The following is a 19,316-nucleotide window of genomic DNA, read 5'->3' on the forward strand; positions in this document are numbered from 1 at the left end:
GTAATATTATTAATATATATTATATGAACATAATACAAGCTTCTAAAATGAAAGAATAATTTCTAAATATGCTGGTTTCCATTTCCAAGTAAGTTGTTATTAAAATCTCAAAAGAAAAGAAAAAAAAATCTTTGATATTTATGCCAATTTCCATTCAATTTCCATCGCCTACACTCTAGGTAGGGTTAGTATGAATAGCATTTCTAGTCATTCATGCTTTCACACGAAGTNATACACTCTAGGGTTAGAGTATGAATAGCATTTCTAGTCATTCATGCTTTCACACGAAGTATTCGAGAACAATCTCGTTTATCAGGAATATTTTAAACATTCTAGAGAGATGAAATAATCTTTTTAAAAATCTTTATTATTATGCTTTCATATTGAAGTAGCGATCTACAAGAATCATTTAGAAAGTTCGTAAAATATCTTTCACTCTAATTAATTTTTTGGGTATGTACTCGTTACATATCGTGTACGCTCAAATGCCATCTGAAAAGATAGAACATTACAAATGAGTAAAGGTTTATTTAGTATCTCGCTTGTCTGTTCTTAATCATCCGTAAATCATGTTTTGAGTTCTTATACCACGTGCCCAACTTATAGAATTTCCATAGGGCATAGACAATTTTCAGTTAGCTCATCTAGATTGTTTCATACCTTTATAATGAATGTTTTATTTCAGTTTATCTTAGTTGTTAAGTAAAGATATCATAAACTAATTTTATTAAATTAATTCTAATTTTCGAACTAAATTCACAATTTAATCTATTGACGTTTATATTTAAAATAATTAAAGCGAATTAGATTCATCGTGTCCAAATTTAATTCGCTGGGTTGGTCAAAGACGCGGATAATTGAGGTCCCTGCCCGGCTGCCCGTATCTTTCGTTGACTTATACTATTCATATTTAAAATAATTAAGCGAATTAGATTCGCCGCGTCCAACTTTGATTTACTGGGACGTGGAGAATTGAGATTCCTTGATGCCCTGCCCGGCTGCCCGTATCTTTATGTTGACTTTCATATCATTTTGACTTTTCTCTTCAACGCAATAAATTTGCTAATTTATTTAGCATTCAAAATAGTTGATTTTCTTTTTTTCCCCATTTTTCTCTGATTTTTTTTAAAGGAAGCACCCGATTTCAAACCATTATTTTGTTAGTTTTCGTAATTGGGTTAGACTAAAATTATGGGTTTTTTTTTCAAAAAATAAATTATTTTAATTTGTTGAATCTCTTCTTATTGAAAAAAAAAACAATTTTTAATAATCTTAATAATAATTTATTAACTTAAAAAAAATAGTAATCCATATATATATATTTTTATTTAATATGATAATTATTTACATATTTTNCAATTTTTAATAATCTTAATAATAATTTATTAACTTAAATAATAGTAATCCATATATATATTTTTATTTAATATGATAATTATTTACATATTTTATTTATTTTTTGGTTAATTATAACTTGGTTACTACTTTTAAATATTTGATGTAAAAAAAAATCTTAATTTTTGGTGGAGAAATGGGTTTTCAAATTAACAAGTTGGCATGTTATTTATAAGATTAGACAAAGTTTTAGAGGTTAATTAATATAATTAATAAACGTAAAGACGTGTGAATAATTAATGTTTGAAATGGCATTACGCAATTAACTTAATAATTCTAATTAATAATTATGAATACCAGAATCATCATAAACTTGAAATTTTTAATTTTTTTTAGATGATTGGAAGTTTGGAATGCCAAACCTATGGGCNATTACGCAATTAACTTAATAATTCTAATTAATAATTATGAATACCAGAATTATCATAAACTTAGAATTTTTAATTTTTTTAGATGATTGGAAGTTTGGAATGCCAAACCTATGGGCAAATTTAGTTAAACTTTGTATTTTCTCTAAATATAGAAATACCACCAAACTTTTAAGTTCAATAATGCTATTTTTTTTTTAATATTCTTTAAATATAATAGTGTTTCAAAAACATTTTAAACAAAAATATTCTAAAAAAGTTCAAAAATATCTGGTTATTACTATATTTAGAAAATACTCTTTACTATTATATAAAAAGGTTTAAAAATACTCTTTACTTTGTTTTGGGTTTCCTAGAGGCTTCATGCTAATGAACATGTACTTATTTACTTATAAACTCATGATCATTTCCTAAATTAGCCAATGCAGGACTCACTTCTAGCAATCTTCTACAGAACATGCCCATTGAGTTCAAAGGTGAGAAAACGGTAGAAAATAAAAATTACAACATCAAGAACGATTATAATAGAAGACGAAGCATTAAAAATCAAACTGAAGCCACCCAATACCTATTGGCTAAGGGTGGCTAGCACTTGTTGGTTGTGGTCGATTAGACTATGATCGATAGTCCATCCTAGAAAGCCTAGTGGTTGGAGATACGGAAAGAGATAGGATCATCCAAGATAACATCTAGAAGATACGAGGAATTGAAAAATTAGATGAAACTCTTCTTCACTTTGATAGAAGGAATCATACATTGATCCACAAAATTGAAAAGATATTTTGATCGGTTTCTTAAAAAAATTGATATCAACTTTTATCACCCAGTTCTTAGGAGAAAGAGACCAATACAAACCGCATAACTTGTCGACAAAAAAACAAGAGCCAAAAAAGGATTTGTACGAACATATTGTACGGCTTCAATAATGAAACTCGATCATATCAAAAGATACTTTAACGGAACAACATTAATTATCATAATAAATGAATTATAAGAAGAACGCTTTTGATTGGTACGCAAGAAACCATCTAAGACTTGTGTTAAATTCATAAGGAGAGGAATTATTACATGTTTTTTTTTTTGTAAGAATTAAAAATTCAAGAGTTGAAAAGTACGAACATTGACTAAGAAAATATTTGGAAGAAAAAAAAAAAAAAAAAACATGTAAAAGAAGCGTCGAATAAAACCTCCACCGGGAAAGAACTGTCATCTTCAAATGAAGCATAATCCAAAAACAATAAGCTCCAAATTTCGAATTTTAAAATGCATGGTTAAACCGCTACGCTCTTTGACCAATCACCATTGCTCTGCTTGTTCCTGCCTCCCCTGCTTGATTCTCCACTTTTTGTACTATAAAACCAGCCCGTCTCTATTCATCTTTCTCCACCAATTTCCATACAATTTTCATCTTTCTCTTTCAAATTCATACAATACCCAAAAATGGTGCTTCCCAAGACTTTCTCTGAATCGGACGTCTCTGTCCATTCCACCTTTGCCTCTCGCTATGTGCGGGACTCTGCTCCAAGATTCACCATGCCCCAAAACTCCATGCCCAAGGAGGCTGCTTTCCAAATCATCAACGACGAGCTCATGCTCGATGGCAACCCCAGGCTCAATTTGGCTTCCTTCGTCACCACTTGGATGGAGCCCGAGTGCGATAAGCTGATTATGGACTCTGTCAACAAGAACTACGTCGATATGGACGAGTACCCTGTCACCACCGAGCTTCAGAACCGATGTGTCAATATGATTGCCCATCTCTTCAACGCTCCCTTGGGAGACTCCGACACGGCGGTTGGAGTTGGCACGGTGGGATCCTCGGAGGCCATCATGTTGGCGGGATTGGCCTTCAAGAGGAAGTGGCAGAACAAGCGGAAAGCAGAGGGGAAGCCTTATGATAAGCCGAATATCGTGACAGGGGCGAATGTTCAAGTTTGTTGGGAGAAATTCGCGAGGTACTTTGAAGTGGAGCTGAAGGAAGTGAAGGTGAGAGAAGGGTATTACGTGATGGACCCTGTCAAGGCGGTGGAGATGGTGGATGAGAACACCATCTGCGTCGCTGCCATTTTGGGGTCGACTTACAATGGGGAATTCGAAGATGTGAAGCTGTTGAATGATTTGTTGGTGGAGAAGAACAAGAAAACAGGGTGGGATACTCCCATTCATGTGGATGCTGCCAGCGGTGGATTCATAGCGCCGTTTCTGTATCCAGACCTCGAATGGGACTTCCGGCTTCCATTGGTGAAGAGCATCAATGTGAGTGGGCACAAATATGGGCTTGTCTACGCCGGAATTGGATGGGTCATTTGGAGAACCAAAGAGGATTTGCCTGAAGAGCTGATTTTCCACATAAATTACCTCGGAGCGGATCAACCCACCTTCACTCTCAACTTCTCCAAAGGTAAGATCATCCCAATTTCTCTAATCAAATTCCAATTCCGCCCCATGAACTGTCTAATAATTTCCCCATCAATCCGCTTTCAGGGTCAAGCCAAATCATCGCTCAGTATTACCAACTAATCCGCTTGGGTTTCGAGGTAAGAGATGGGTTCAATTCCGTGTTGAAACATTCGATTTGTTGATGAATTTGGGTGATAACAATAATGGGTATATAATATAATGAACAACAGGGGTACCAGAACGTGATGCAGAATTGTCACGACAACGCAATGGTGCTGAAGGAAGGGCTTGAAAAAACAGGAAGGTTCAGCATAGCGTCGAAGGACATGGGGGTGCCAGTGGTGGCATTCTCTCTGAAAGACAGAAGCCGGCACGACGAATTCGAGGTGTCGGAAATGCTGCGACGGTTCGGGTGGATCGTACCGGCATACCCAATGCCAGAGGGGGCGAAGCATGTGTCGGTTCTTCGCGTGGTGATCAGAGAAGACTTCTCGCGCACGCTAGCAGAGCGGCTGGTGCTTGATATCGTGAAAGTGTTGGCGGAGCTTGATACTCTGCCACCCAAGAATGGTGCAAAATCGAGAAGCTTGGAAGATGGGAACAAGGAGAAGGCAGAGGAAGCAGGGAGGGAGATAGCGAGTTATTGGAGGAATATAACCATGGCTAGGAAGATGAAGCTTGCTGAGACTCAAGCTGGTCCTTCAGTAACAGTCATTGCCAAATAAGAAAGAGGACACTCTGCAATTTTCGATGGGTTTAAATCCAATCAAAAGAAAATAACATTTTTTTCTTTCCATTTATGAAATTTTGAGATTGAAGTTTATATGAGTTGTATTGTAATTTCCTTTTTCCTCTTATGGTAATGTAATGAGTTCTTAAATGGAACAATTAAGTAACTTCATTTTAAAATTAAAACTCCATGCATATGTATTCCCAATCTTTAAAAAATTAGATTAAAATTATTAGGTTGGATCTAAAATATCAAAAAATTCCAAAATGAAAAGTTGGGAAGATGCTATTTGTTCTCTTGATCCATATTTGAGTATACTAGGATGTCGTTTATGAACACGATGACAAACGTGTTGAGACACTCTTTTGATATTCGGTTCATTAACTCTATGAATACTGTTGGGGTGTTAGTGAGACTAAACGACATCACCACAAATTCATAGTAATCGTACTTTGTTCTAAATGCGGTCTTCGACACATATTCTTCTTTAATCTTAATCTCATGTACCCTAACTGAACATCTATCTTGGAGTATTGTTGTTTCTCTGATTTGGTCGAACAAATCTTCTATACGATGAAGTGGGTACTGATTCTTTATTGTCCTCTTATTTAGTTCTTTGTAGTCACTACACACACACGCATCGAGCCATCTTTCTTCTTAATAAATAATATCTGCGCACTCCAAGGAGATACTCTAGGGCGGATGAAGCATTTGTCTAGTAAGTCTTATAATTGCACCTTGAGTTCCTTTAACTCCACTAGTGCTATATGGGAAGGGTTTTTAGAAATAGGTCTAGTTCCTAGCTTAAGTTCAATGCCTAACTTGGGAATTGAGTATTCCCGGTAGATCTTCCGGGAAGACATCTGAAAAACTCACGATGGGTATCGTATCTAAAGNAACCTCCTTGTTGGACCAACCTCTTAGTCTTCACTATCGATACTACTTTCGAGGTAACTCCAAAACAGGTACCCTTGAACTCAAAACTAGATCTGGATGGTCTATGTGTAAGGTTCGTTCTCCTACGATTACTTGTCCATCTCTTACTCTATCCTTAGCAACTAGGTCTAACCCACTAGGGTACTAATGACTAATGCATGCAATAAGGGTTCTAGCTCAAACCCTGTTTGTCTAACAAACGAAACAGATATAAAGGAACGCGTAGAGTCTGAATCAAATAATGTTAAAGCATACGATCCCAGGACTAATAGTGTACCTGTCACCACTGTGTCAGATTTTCGGCATCCCTACTGGTGGACGCGTATGCCCTTGCTTGAAAAGGAGTCCACATAGGTTTGTCAATTCCATCTGGTGGTCTCGGTGGATTAACTCGGTTCTCAATTCCCCTAGCTATATAGTTTAGAGCAATGTGGTCCTCCTAGTTGCATGGTACACATGCTTTAGACCCATGCCAAATTTAGATTTTGAATCGTGATTCGAATCCTAAACTTGGGTCGTTACATTAGGTAAACAAATTAATTAATTAAACATGCAATTATTTCATAAGCTAAGATGACATAGAAAAAATTTATCCCGAGAACTCATTAAACACTTGAACTTCATCGTTTTTTCTAATCATTAAAATTAATAAAGAGCCTAAGTTTCTTAATTAGTATCGAACTTACCAATATGGAATCTGAAGATCATCTACATCTATATCTCCAGGTGTCAAGCTATCTACCCATACTCTTAAAAAGGCAGGTTGTCTGACGAATGCGACGGAACCAATGACATTTGAAAGTGTTGTTGACTTAATATGCTGAGAGGTATGAGTTGACCAAATGCAGAGAAGACCCGACCATCCGTGCCTATCAATCATTTGTCATGAAGTAGTAGAGAAAGAATCATATTATTGTCATCTCATTCTTGAGTGAGCTGGAACTTGCTTCGTAGACAAGGCTCGTACCTTCCCATGCTTCGACTAATTGGTTCACCAAATCCCGACCCAGAAAGAATCAACTTATTCTCGACCTATAAAATTGAGATTAGTTTAATCGTTGTTACATTAATTGGTTGATTCGTAAATTTAGTAGATGAAGTTATAACCTCGATTTAGTAGCACCAATGAACTTGAGGATTTGTTGGTAAGCAATACCAAGGCGTAGTGTCATTTTAGCGTGCAAAGATGTTATTTTTGCCACATTTCTTAAGTTTAAACTCTTGGAGCAAAATCTAAGTATCAAATTGGATATGCATCATAATCTTCATTTTATATCTTACTTTTAAATGTTTTCTTCTCTACTAAGGTTGCAAAGATATACTTTTAGCAATAAACATGTTTTCTCGTGAAAAACATATCCCGATTCAAGAAATAAATTGTAACGACCCATATATTCAGGATTCAAAATTCGGATTCAGCACCTCCGACATTCTCCTGTATCCCGTGCGACGTGGTCACGTTACTTACTCCTCGATTCTAAAAGTGAAGACTTTCTCTACAGATTAACACGAGTCTTTCTAACATGTTTTGTCCTTACTCTCATGCACTTGGAAGTTTCCGGGAGGTCACCCACCAGAAATGCTCGAAGCAAAACACGCTTAACTATGAAATTTTTATAATTGAGCCACCAAAACGGAAAGTGCACCTTATTAGTATACGTAGCAACTTTCATTTTCTTTTAATTCTTTCTTAATACTATCCTCAAAATCGCTTTCTTTCGAACGTGGTTTCAGTTCATTTATGTCACAAAATAGAATATCATTTTTGCAATTGAAAATATAAGCAAACAAACAGTTAAATTCAAATTAATATCATAACTAGTTAATATTTAGTTTGAAAATTGTTTTAATTTTAGTTTAATGTGTTAGAATTTAGTGCAATTTATTGTTAGTAGAATTACTAAAGATATTCGGTTAATATTTGAAAAATATATTAGTTATGAAATATGATATTCGTAATCAATTAATATTTTTATTTAATTAATACTATATTTTAATTTAATTTTTAAGATTTAAGTTACTTTATAAGAATATCTCAATTCTATTTCTCATTCTTAAATAATAATATTTTCATCTATCCCAATTCTATTCTTCGTTCCGATAGATACTGTGTCATAGCGTTATNACTTTATAAGAATATCTCAATTCTATTTCTCATTCTTAAATACTATTCTTCATTCTGATAGATACTGTGTCATAGCGTTCTNGTCATAGCGTTATTGAAAATTAAACGAATAAACACTCGTTTTCTGTTTTATGGGTGCTTTTTAAAAACTTTATAAAATTAAAATATTATAAGAATTCTAATTGCCCATTTGTCGAGGAGGCCCTCTAGATATGTGAGCCATATCGTTTAGGGGTGCGGTCACAATCACTAAATTTTTTTTATTTCTTTTCCCAGCTACAAAAATCTAAAAATTACTATTAAAATTTTTGAAATTCTGTTCATATTTTTTTTAAAAATAAATTATAGCTTTGAAAAAAAAAAATCCCAATTCTGATATGATCCGTTGGGCATCGCCCATGTGCTGATATTTATACGAGAGTCACGTTGCTTCTCCAAGTTATCCACCTTTTTATTGGAAACCTTCTGATCGGAGAAATAGAGAAATGGGTTCTCATGAGGACGACCGAGCAATCTTGGAAGAGGGTCTTTTGCAGGTTTAATCTCTCCCTCTCTCTCTCCTTCTTTCTGTTTGGATCTTCCGAGTTTTCTGAATTGAGCTGTTTCTGGTTGTGGAATGGTCAAAGGGTGTAAATCACTTGAATCTCGTACTCATAAATACTCTGCATCCGTGATTTCATATACTTTTTTCCTGTTTTCGTTTGAATTTGTAGAGGAATAGCTTCATGCTATATGGAAAAGAACATGGATGACGTTTTTGCGAATTAATTGTTTGTGTAATTAACCCATTTAAGGATTTCATGACCGATGTTTACGAGGAAAAAGATTAATAATCAACTGTGAATGATTCGTTATGTACATCCAAGTCTTGATAATATTGAAGCGTTTCATGACCATTTTGAAGGCTTTTCTAATTTAGCTTGATTATGGGAGGATTGTTCTTTCCCTAAAAGTGATATACAGTTGATAATCTGGGTGGTTGCTCAATGGTTTGATCCATTTGAACACATTAGATGCGAATTGTGCAAGTGTACGTATACCCTTTACTTGAGTTCATTGTAACTTGAGTCTCTAACTGACAGTTCTTTGAGTTTTATCTTGTGTCTGTACCTTTGAAGCAGGCTGGATGTTGTGTGTTTAAACGTGATGTTCTTGGTTAAGTAGGAGGATTTTCCCCCAGGTATGTGGTGGATTGGCCATTGATAGGTTAAAAGGTTAAATGGATTGGGATAAGAAGATATTGATGTTCAGATTTTAGGATAAGGAATGTGAAACTCGATAAGATACAACACATGTCAACTTCCTTAGTTGTTGGCACAATCATTGACTATTTTTTTTGTGAGATTCCACCTCGGTTGGAGAGGAGAATGAACATTCTTTATAAGGACATGGAAACCTCTCCGTTTTAAAAACCTTGAGGGGAAGCTTGAAAGGGAAAACCCAAAAAGAGGACAATATCTGTTAGAGGTGGGCTTGAGCTTACAAATGGTATCAGAGGCAGAACCGGGAGGTGAGGAGGCTGAGCCCCAAAGGGGGGTGGACACCAGGCGGTGTGGTGTGCCATCGAGGAGGCTAGGCCCCAAAGGGGAGCGGATTGGAGGTCCCACGTCGAGTGGAGAGGGGAACGAGTGCGAGCGAGGACGCCGGGCACCGAATGGGGTGGATTGTGAGGTCCCATATCGGTTGGAGAGGGAACGAAGCATTCTTTATAAGGTTATGAAACCTCTCCCTAGTAAACTGGAAAGGGAAAGTCCAAAGAGGACAATATATGCTACCAGTGGGCTATGTACTAATTCCAGAACTGATGAAACGAATATGCTAATCAGTTTGTAGTCCACCACATGATTGGCGTATATAATACATAGACATCATAGTTTCATATGTATTATAAAAGTATTTTAGTTACATTTTTCTCTTAACATGTCATATTACATACGTCATGTTAATATTTTTCGTACTCAAGAAACGTTTGAGGGTACTCATGTTATCCATCCAACACTCCGAGGTTAACTCCGACAAATGCTTAAAGTTTTGTTACCTTCTGTAGAATGAAAGCAATGGACTCTATACAGGCGATGGCTCAGTTGACTTCCATGGGAATCCTGTTCTCAAACAAAATACTGGAAACTGGAAAGCATGCCCATTCATTCTAGGTGATCCTTTTTCTCTCTGTGCTTTGGTAAAATTACATTAATTTTAGTACCTTAACTTAGACTTGACAATTCAAATCTATGAAATCTACCATGATTCTTCTTCGAAAGGTATTTTTGTGTTCTTCCCATTTGGAGTTCTTTTTTCTTCCTTTTCTATTCTTTACTTGACATTTCGAGCCACTTATTTGTAATACAGGGAACGAAGGCTGTGAACGATTGGCCTACTATGGGATTTCGACGAACCTTGTCACTTATCTTACTAATAAATTACATCAAGGAAATGTTGCAGCTGCTAGAAATGTCACTACTTGGCAAGGAACTTGTTATCTTACACCCCTCATTGGAGCTATCTTGGCCGATGCTTACTGGGGAAGATATTGGACAATTGCTGCCTTTTCAACAATTTACTTCATTGTATGTTTCATCTGATGTAGATTAGAATACTAGACTTGTGTGTCAGCGTCGATATTTTCTTTTTTAGCGTGCAACTAAAGATGCAGGTTTTTCTTTACAGGGAATGTGTACGTTAACTCTCTCAGCATCGGTTCCTGCTCTAAAGCCTGCTGAATGCGTCGGGTTCATGTGCCCCCCGGCTTCTGCTGCTCAGTATATTGTATTTTTCCTTGGACTCTATCTGATTGCGCTTGGGACAGGTGGAATCAAGCCATGTGTTTCATCCTTTGGAGCTGATCAGTTTGATGATTCTGATCCTGCTGAAAGGGTTAAAAAGGGCTCGTTTTTCAACTGGTTTTACTTTTCTATCAATATTGGTGCTCTTATATCAAGTAGTTTGCTAGTTTGGATACAAGATAATGCTGGGTGGGGTCTAGGATTTGGCATCCCTGCATTGTTTATGGGACTTGCTATAATAAGTTTCTTTTCTGGCACAAAGCTCTACAGATTTCAGAAGCCGGGGGGAAGCCCGATTACGAGAATGTGCCAGGTTTTGGTTGCGTCCTTTCGTAAACGAAATCTAAAGGTTCCTGGTGACAGTAATCTTCTGTATGAGGTGCAAGATAAAAGTTCTGCCATTGAAGGAAGTCGTAAGCTCGAACATAGTAATGAACTGAGGTAACTTTCTTCACTACCTGAGATATAATCTCATAGCTGCTTTCCAAAATATTTAGAATTCACGTCGAGATTCGATTTCTAATGATTGACGAACTGATGCAGCTAAGCCCTGTCTTCCTTTCAACATTTATGCATATGTATAGTCGACCCGATCTTCCTTGTCCCGTTTCCCAAGCAACTTCTGATATCGTGTTATTGGGATCTCTCAAATGATGATTGCTATAACAGTAATTAGCATTAGCTTCTTATGTTGTAGTATTTCCTGCTGAGACATATACATTTGACAGTGTTTTGATAGCTTTTCTATGCATTTTTCGACCTGTTCTAATAGGTTGATATCTGGTTGGACAATTAGCAACTTTACTGTTGCACGTTGACCTCAGAAATTATGTTCGTTTGTGAGATTCTACATTGGTTGGAGAGGGGAACGAAGCATTCCTTATAAGGGTGTGGAAACCTCTCCTTATTAGACATGTTTTAAAACTGTGAGGCTGACGGTGATACGTAACGGGCCAAAACGGACGATATCTGCTAGCAGTGGGCTTGGGTTGTTACAAATGGTATTAGAGCCAGACACCGGGCAGTGTGCCAGCGAGGACGCTGGGCCTCCAAGGGGGTGGATTGTGAGATCCCACATCGGTTGGAGAAGGGAACAAAGCATTACTTATTAGGGTGTAGAAACTTCTCCCTAGTAGACATGTTTTAAAACTGTGAAATATGTAGCAGGCTAAAGCGGATAATATTTGTTAGCGGTGGGTTTGGGATGTTACAAATGGTATTAGAGCCAGACATCGGGTGGTGCGCTGGCTCCCAAGAGGGGTGGATTGTGAGATCCCATATCGGTTGTAGAAGGGAACGAAGCATTCCTTATAAGGGTTTGGAAACCTCTCCCTAGTAGACGCGTTTTAAAACCATAAGATTGACTGTGATACGTGATAGGCTAAAGCAGCCAATATCTGCTAGCGGTGGGCTTGCATTATTACATCATTACTTTATGTATAGACATTCTTTGTAAGAAACAACATCATTTTGTCTAGACACGTGCTCAGACAACTTGGTTATGATTGAATTACAAGAAAATGACTTAGTGGGGCTATACATGTATAAAAACTGAACTGTTATTTCCTGCAGATGCCTTGACAAAGCGGCTGTCATCTCCGATGCTGAGTTGAAAAGTGGCGACTTCTCGGATCCATGGAGGCTTTGCACGGTAACACAGATCGAGGAGTTCAAGATTCTTATCCGCATGTTCCCCATATGGGCAACTGGAATTGTCTTTGCAGCCGTATACGCCCAAATGTCGACATTATTCGTGGAGCAAGGGACAATGCTGGACAAGACCATTGGTTCTTTCCAAATTCCTCCAGCCTCTCTCTCGACCTTCGATGTCGTAAGCGTCATTTTCTGGGTTCCTGTGTACGATAGATTCATAGTCCCAATCGCAAGGAAACTCACAGGAAAAGAGCGAGGATTCACCGAAATACAGCGGATGGGCATCGGCCTGTGCATATCAGTTTTTTGTATGTCAGCTGCAGCCGTGGTAGAGATCAAAAGACTGAGTCTTGCAAGAGAACTCGATTTGGTGCATAAACCAGAGGCTGTACCACTGAGCATTCTGTGGCAAATACCACAATATTTCTTGCTTGGTGCAGCAGAAGTGTTCACATTCATCGGGCAGCTCGAGTTTTTCTACGATCAATCGCCCGATGCGATGAGGAGTCTGTGCAGCGCGTTGTCTCTGTTAACCAACGCGTTGGGGAACTACCTCAGCTCATTCATTCTAACCATTGTAACTTACTTGACAACAAGAAATGGGCAGGCTGGGTGGATACCTGATAACTTGAACGAGGGGCATTTGGATTTCTTCTTCTGGATGTTGGCTGGAATGAGCTTCTTGAATTTGCTGGTTTACATTGTCTGCGCCAAACGCTACCGCCCAAAGAAGGCTTCTTCTTAACCATATCGGTCTCTGTATGTATATATATAGATTATAAGCAGCCCCCATGTCTTCTTTTCTGTCCTAAATTCATTGTTTTTACTTCAATTCGATGTTAAGTTCGGATCATCAACCGTCTTTGGTGGTTTGTTAATTTACAAGTGGTTTTAGTTTGTTCTTATTGTTTTAAGCTGTGTTTGAGAATTTTTCTTGAACGGTGTTTTTACTGAGATTGATAGCGATATGTAATAGCTCGAATAATATCTTCTACTGGTAGACTTGGATTGTTTACAAATGGTGTTAGAGCTAGATATCGGGTGGTGTGTTGGCGAGGACGATGGGTCTTGAAGGGGGTGGATTGTGAGATTCATGTTGGTTGAAAATGGGAACAAAACATTCTTTATAAGGGTGTGGAAACCTCTCTCTAACAAACACATTTTGAGACCGTGAGTGGGCTTGAGCGGTGAGCCTGACCACGAATAATATCTGCTAGCAATGGGCTTGAGCTGTTACAGTGGGCTTGTGGCCTTGAGCGGTGAGCCTGATCACGAATAATATCTGCTAGCAGTGGGCTTGAGCTGTGAGCCTGACCACGAATAATATCTGCTAGAAGTGGGCGGGCTTGAGCTAATACATGGAGTATCTGCTAGAAGTGGGCTTGAATTATCTGCTAGAAGTGGGCTTGAATTAATACATGGAGTTAGATGAACGATGGAATTTGAACTAATTCTATGTTTCTTTTTTTTTTTTAACGCTTGAAACACATGTATTAAATTAGAATATATCATTTTAGTCCATTTATAATTTATAGATATTTTATATTATAATATTGATAAATATTAATTAAATTAAATTAATAAAAATACTCTAATTAATTTAAAAAATGCTTATAGAATTTCAATAACATTCTTAATTAAAAAAAAAAATTCAAAAGATTGATAATCTTTTGTTTGGAAAAACTTATAAAAATAAATATTTAAAAAAAAAAGTTTATAAAATAAATATTTAAAAAAAAAAGTTTATAAATAAATATTTAAAAAAAAAAAGTTTATAAGTATTACTATTTTTGAAATGTTAGGATATTTCTAAACTTTTATTACCAAAAAAAAAAAAAAAAAAATTTAAGAGTATTTTCTTTTAAGTTTTTTTTTTTTTTTATAATTAAAAGTAATATTTTTTAAACACTTTTGAAAAAAGAATTAATAACGTTAAAAAATTCAATTTTTTTTTTTTATAATTAATTTAGCCTATTAATTAAATTTACAAAATTAGTATTTATAGTCGGAAGAAAATTAAAATTTATTGCAAAAGGTGGGTCCAACTTAGATTTAGTAGGTGACAGATGAAGTGGGTTGCAAATTTGAAACAGTAATCTGTTCCATTCTGATTAGCGGACAGAGAAGGAAAATGGAGAAGATAAGTGCGTTCGTTTATGGTAGTAATGCTAACAATTTGCTGAAGTTTCAGTACAAAATCCTCCTCCATTAATGGCGGCTGTGGCTGTGGCTCCCACAAGCTTTACAGTTCTCTGTATTTGGCATCTCTCTCTCTCTAGAACGCGTATGAACGGTTGATGCTGCTAATTTTTCTGCTCTTTTCTTTGTAAATGTCTATGATCGGTGCATGTAATGTCTATGATCGGTACTTGTATTGTCTATGATCGTTTCCGCCATGCTTAGCTACTCCTCTTCCTTCTCCTTCCGTCGTACACTTCAGATTTTTCTCCTCTTCGCTGCCATTTCTCTCTCGTGCGTTGTTGTTCTAAGAGAACTCGACTCCCTTCGCGACTTCCCTCTCTTCTCCTTGACTACTTTCTCTGATTCTTCTCCTGCTTCGTTATTCCTCCCTTCCCTCGATGATGACGACAACGAGCCTTTTGCGGTGAGTTAACTCGGTTTCCTTATTTTTACCTTCCGTTCGTGCTTTGGTTTATTAATTCGTTAGTTTTTGTGTTTTTTTTGTTATTTTGGTTTGTGGCTATCATTCCAGTTTGCTTAATCGTGTTTTTTGCTTCTCGTTCGTTTCGAATCGCGAGTTTGAATTTCATTGATGTGAAAGTGGATTACAATGAATAATCCTTGATGTTGAGGGATGGGGTGTAATGAACACGAATATGGAAATAATTGTTCCTCGTTGATGATGCCCGAAAATATAGAAACGATTGTGACATACCTGTCCAGCTGAAGTTTTGATTATCTTTTATACGGCTTGCATGTCTGCACTCTGTGTGTTCATCTATTCCTCATCCTCTCTGTCTTTCAAGCATGAAAGCAGAGTTGATTTTGTTTTCTTCTTTGAATTTGAACCTTCAAATCTTTGCTACATTCTGCTAATTTTGCTTTTCTCTGGGTCTGTTAGGGAATGTGCTAATGCTATTTAGGTTGTCTAATATTGCTATCTTCGAAGCTTTCTTTGTTTTCCTAGTTAAAATTCTAGCATTTTGGTTTGAAATAATCTACTTCTTGTCCATTTTCTTCCTTATTTGACATAAGAGTTGCGTGATTTTTCATGAAACCAAGGAAATGATGTTATGTTGTGAATCTCTGAAGAATAAGAAGCTTAGTGTTGTTTTGGAAGATGAATTTCCCTGCCAGAAGAACACGCATATAGTAGCACAGTGTGGCTGATATGAATAATGTATAGGAATGTAGACAGACTTTCTCTACTTGTATATGTTGAGGATTGTTGGGAGAGAGTCCCCACGTTGGCTAATTTAGGGAATAATCATGGGTTTATAAGTAAGGAATACATCTCTATTGGTACGAGGCTTTTGGGGGAGCCCAAAGCAAAGCCATGAGAGCTTATGCTCAAAGTGGACAATATCATACTATTCTGGAGAGTCGTGATTCCGAATAATATACTCTTCTTGTTGCTTGTAAACTATTATGCTCTGAGTATTGAACTGTTATGGATTGGGGTTTTCTTTCATGCTTAAATTTATACTTTTAGTACCCCTTTTGTCTGATTATAGGACGCTGATGAGTTTGGACTGGACAATGTCTTAAAGGATGCTGCGACAGAAGACAGAACTGTTATTTTAACCACTTTAAATCAAGCATGGGCATCTCCAAATTCAGTCATTGATCTCTTTCTCGAAAGCTTTAGAATTGGAAATCGAACTCACCAACTGTTAAACCACTTGGTTATTATTGCATTGGATAAAAAGGCATTTGTTCGCTGTTTGGATATCCATATTCATTGCTTTGCTCTTGTCACCGAAGGAGTTGATTTTCATTCAGAGGCACATTTTATGACACCTGACTATTTGAAGATGATGTGGAGAAGGATTGATTTTCTGCGAACTGTTCTTGAGATAGGGTACAATTTCGTTTTTACGGTACCATACTCTCTCCTTTCACCTTGAGATTGTTGCTTCCTTAGTTTTTATTAACATCAATTATTCGTTTTTCGATTTCCTTTTAAAGGTTGGGATAAGTATTATCGTGTTGAGGTAAATCATTTACTACAAGGCAACTGCATATGGACGTTGACCTTCATGACCGATATGGACAACATGTATCAGGGTGTCTTCTGTCTTATTTGGGTATCCAACATTTACCTGGTTGTCTCGAGTCTAAAGTGTTTGACGACATACACAATTTCGAAACCTAGTGTTTGTGCTTCATAACTATATGACATGACAAATATTGAATAGGTATCAAACTGGATGACAATGTATCTTTTTCTGATTAAGAAGTCCATGTTCCAATGGATGGACCTATTCTCTATGGGAGTTCAGGCAGAGGCTTCCAGGCAAGGAAAGATTCCTTTATTGATTATATCTCACCTCTGCTCCACAAGCTCATTCTAAATTAGGAATTCAAGGTCACTCCAGTGACCACTTTGATGTCTTCCTCATTCACCGTGATAGTGCAACAACACGAGCTTCGAAAGGGAGTCAGGCTAAAATTCTTGAACATGCTTGGGTGGTTTCTCGAGGGGAAATATCTTTTTTGGATAGGGGAAATTCCTTTATCAATCAAATGTCACCTCTCCTCCCCAGGTTGATTAAGGAATTAGGGTCAATCCATTGCCCACTTGGTTGTCTTCCGCCTCCACTATGAACAGTAACTCCCATATTGCAAAACATTGAAGCCTCGCCATGTTCTCCCTGGCCTTTCATTTCAGTATCAAATTTCTGCTTACGGTAGCAAGACGTGCCTTTCTTAAAATTTTGTGGTTTGAAATCTGCTACTTAGCTGATCAACATCTCTTATACTTTCACAACTCTTGGCTGTTTACCAATTACTTTAGGATGTATCAGTTTTTTCTTCCATGTATGCTGAAGGATGGCAAGGATACATAGATCAAGATATTATATTTTTAGTTTTTATTTCTGTATTTCTTCTAATTCCGCTACGCTTGTTTCTTCCTTCAGGATGCTGATGTTATGTGGTTCAGAGATCCATTCCCATTCTTTGATATGAATGCAGATTTCCAGATTGCTTGTGATCAATACCTAGGCATCCCTGAATATTTAGGCAACAGACCGAATGGAGGGTTTAACTATGTGAAATCCAATAACCGTTCGATTGAGTTTTACAAGTACTGGTACTCATCGCGGGAAACTTATCCGAAATACCATGATCAGGATGTTCTTAATAAAATCAAATACGAACCTTTCATCAATGACATTGGGCTGAAGATTAGATTCTTGGATACTGCTTATTTTGGTGGGTTCTGTGAACCCAGCAAAGATTTGAACCGTGTATTAACCATGCATGCAAACTGCTGTGTTGGACTGAAAAGTAAGCTTCATGATCTTAGAATTATGCTTGAGGATTGGAAACGATACATGTCTATGCCATCATATGTTAAGGGACCATCAATTTCAGTTTGGAGAGTTCCTCAGCACTGCAGGATTGGTAACATTTCTAGTATTAGGAGTTACTAGTCTACTCTTTTGTTTTAAATATACTTCTGGTTCAGGGAGTCCTATTCTTTAGGATTTATTAGTCTATTCTTTGTGACTTTTAAGTTTTTTTTTTTTTTTTTTTTNTTCCTTCCTGATGATATTTTTAGGTTCATCGGTTGTTGTAAAGGCTATATAATTACATAATTACATGGTTAGAATTAATAAAATTGAATTTAAGATCCAATTGTTTATATTATCTGCTCTAACAATCTGTTGCTGAACTTATCAATTGGTATCAGAGCCCGTGGAAAGAAGTTGCAATCTTCAAGTGATCAAAATGAGTGATGACAAAACATTAAGGCAAATTCTTCACTTGAATGGTCACTATGATCATGGGAGTGAATTGATGGAGAACTTGCTTAAAGCAAAAGGCTTATGGAGTGAATTGATGGAGAACTTGCTTAAAGCAAAAGGCTTATGGAGCTTGGTGGAGAATGGTTTTTCAGGACTGGTAGAAGGGACATAATTGACTGGACATAATTGACTGCTGCACAACAAGAACATCTTGACGATGTTAGAGTCAAGGATCATCAGGTAAAACAAGAACATCTTGACGATGTTAGAGTCAAGGATCATCAGGTAAAACATTACCTGTACCAAGCAATTGATCGAACTGTCTTTGAACAAATCTTGGACCGTCGCACATCTAAGATTGTTTGGGACTCAATGAAGAGAAAGTTTGGTGGAAACCAAAGAGTGAAGAAATCACTCCTTAATGCATTAAGAAGAGAGTTTGGAGTATTTTGCAAGAGTGATGCAAGTTGCTAATAAGATGAGAAGCAATGGAGAAGAAATGCCAGAAAAGAAAATTGTAGAAAAAATTCTGCGCACCCTAACTGACAAATTTACATACGCTGTATTATCAATTGAAGAATCAAAAGATACTGATACTATGTCCATTGATGAGTTAAAAAGTTCGTTAATGGTACATGATCAAAAATTTCGACGTCCCAGCAACAATGATGAAGAACAGGTGCTGAATGTTGTAGGTCGATCTAGTACAAACAACAGAGGGAGAGGAACGTACAAAGGAAGAAGGCGTGGAAGAGGGAGAATAAATTTCAACAAAGCAACTGTTGAATGTCCAAAGTGGAAGAATGAAGCAAATTATGCTGAGCTTGACGAAGAAGATGAGATGCTACTGATAGCCTATATAGAACTCCATGGATCAAAGAGAAGTGACGCCTGGTTCTTAGACTAGGGTTGCTCAAATCACGTGTGGTAATGAAAACATGTTTTCAAGCTTAAATAAAACTTTTACTCATAGTGTCAAATTTGGAAATAATA

At 36.8% G+C, this 19,316-nt stretch overlaps 3 protein-coding genes across 3 annotated transcripts; all 3 read left to right on the plus strand.

Moving 5' to 3' along the window:
- Positions 1-3,132: 3,132 nt before the first annotated feature.
- LOC111786190 (glutamate decarboxylase 4-like) lies at positions 3,133-5,048 on the plus strand. The gene is made up of 3 exons (XM_023666553.1): positions 3,133-4,164; positions 4,248-4,300; positions 4,394-5,048. The coding sequence occupies exons 1-3, from the start codon at positions 3,204-3,206 to the stop codon at positions 4,886-4,888; spliced, it is 1,509 nt and encodes a 502-aa protein (XP_023522321.1). The 5' UTR covers positions 3,133-3,203; the 3' UTR covers positions 4,889-5,048.
- A 3,288-nt stretch (positions 5,049-8,336) lies between these two features.
- Positions 8,337-13,329, plus strand: LOC111803472 (protein NRT1/ PTR FAMILY 8.3-like). Its single transcript, XM_023687890.1, has 5 exons — positions 8,337-8,490; positions 10,002-10,107; positions 10,304-10,521; positions 10,622-11,178; positions 12,310-13,329. The coding sequence occupies exons 1-5, from the start codon at positions 8,440-8,442 to the stop codon at positions 13,133-13,135; spliced, it is 1,758 nt and encodes a 585-aa protein (XP_023543658.1). The 5' UTR covers positions 8,337-8,439; the 3' UTR covers positions 13,136-13,329.
- A 1,198-nt stretch (positions 13,330-14,527) lies between these two features.
- LOC111781293 (uncharacterized protein At4g15970-like) lies at positions 14,528-18,101 on the plus strand. Its single transcript, XM_023661807.1, has 3 exons — positions 14,528-14,995; positions 16,086-16,451; positions 17,493-18,101. The coding sequence occupies exons 1-3, from the start codon at positions 14,771-14,773 to the stop codon at positions 18,006-18,008; spliced, it is 1,107 nt and encodes a 368-aa protein (XP_023517575.1). The 5' UTR covers positions 14,528-14,770; the 3' UTR covers positions 18,009-18,101.
- Positions 18,102-19,316: the final 1,215 nt, after the last annotated feature.

The sequence above is a fragment of the Cucurbita pepo genome, chromosome LG01 (assembly GCF_002806865.2).
Source record: "Cucurbita pepo subsp. pepo cultivar mu-cu-16 chromosome LG01, ASM280686v2, whole genome shotgun sequence".
Lineage (NCBI taxonomy): Eukaryota > Viridiplantae > Streptophyta > Magnoliopsida > Cucurbitales > Cucurbitaceae > Cucurbita > Cucurbita pepo.

Excerpts from the sequence above, each read along its gene's own strand:
- LOC111786190 (XM_023666553.1), top strand. The coding sequence starts at position 3,204 with ATGGTGCTTCCCAAGACTTTCTCTGAATCGGACGTCTCTGTCCATTCC. Across the intron at positions 4,165-4,247 it reads CACTCTCAACTTCTCCAAAG|GGTCAAGCCAAATCATCGCT; the intron begins GTAAGATCATCC and ends ATCCGCTTTCAG. Across the intron at positions 4,301-4,393 it reads TAATCCGCTTGGGTTTCGAG|GGGTACCAGAACGTGATGCA; the intron begins GTAAGAGATGGG and ends AATGAACAACAG.
- LOC111803472 (XM_023687890.1), top strand. The coding sequence starts at position 8,440 with ATGGGTTCTCATGAGGACGACCGAGCAATCTTGGAAGAGGGTCTTTTG. Across the intron at positions 10,108-10,303 it reads AGCATGCCCATTCATTCTAG|GGAACGAAGGCTGTGAACGA; the intron begins GTGATCCTTTTT and ends TTTGTAATACAG. Across the intron at positions 10,522-10,621 it reads TTTCAACAATTTACTTCATT|GGAATGTGTACGTTAACTCT; the intron begins GTATGTTTCATC and ends TTTTCTTTACAG.
- LOC111781293 (XM_023661807.1), top strand. The coding sequence starts at position 14,771 with ATGATCGTTTCCGCCATGCTTAGCTACTCCTCTTCCTTCTCCTTCCGT. Across the intron at positions 14,996-16,085 it reads ACGACAACGAGCCTTTTGCG|GACGCTGATGAGTTTGGACT; the intron begins GTGAGTTAACTC and ends GTCTGATTATAG. Across the intron at positions 16,452-17,492 it reads GGTACAATTTCGTTTTTACG|GATGCTGATGTTATGTGGTT; the intron begins GTACCATACTCT and ends TTCTTCCTTCAG.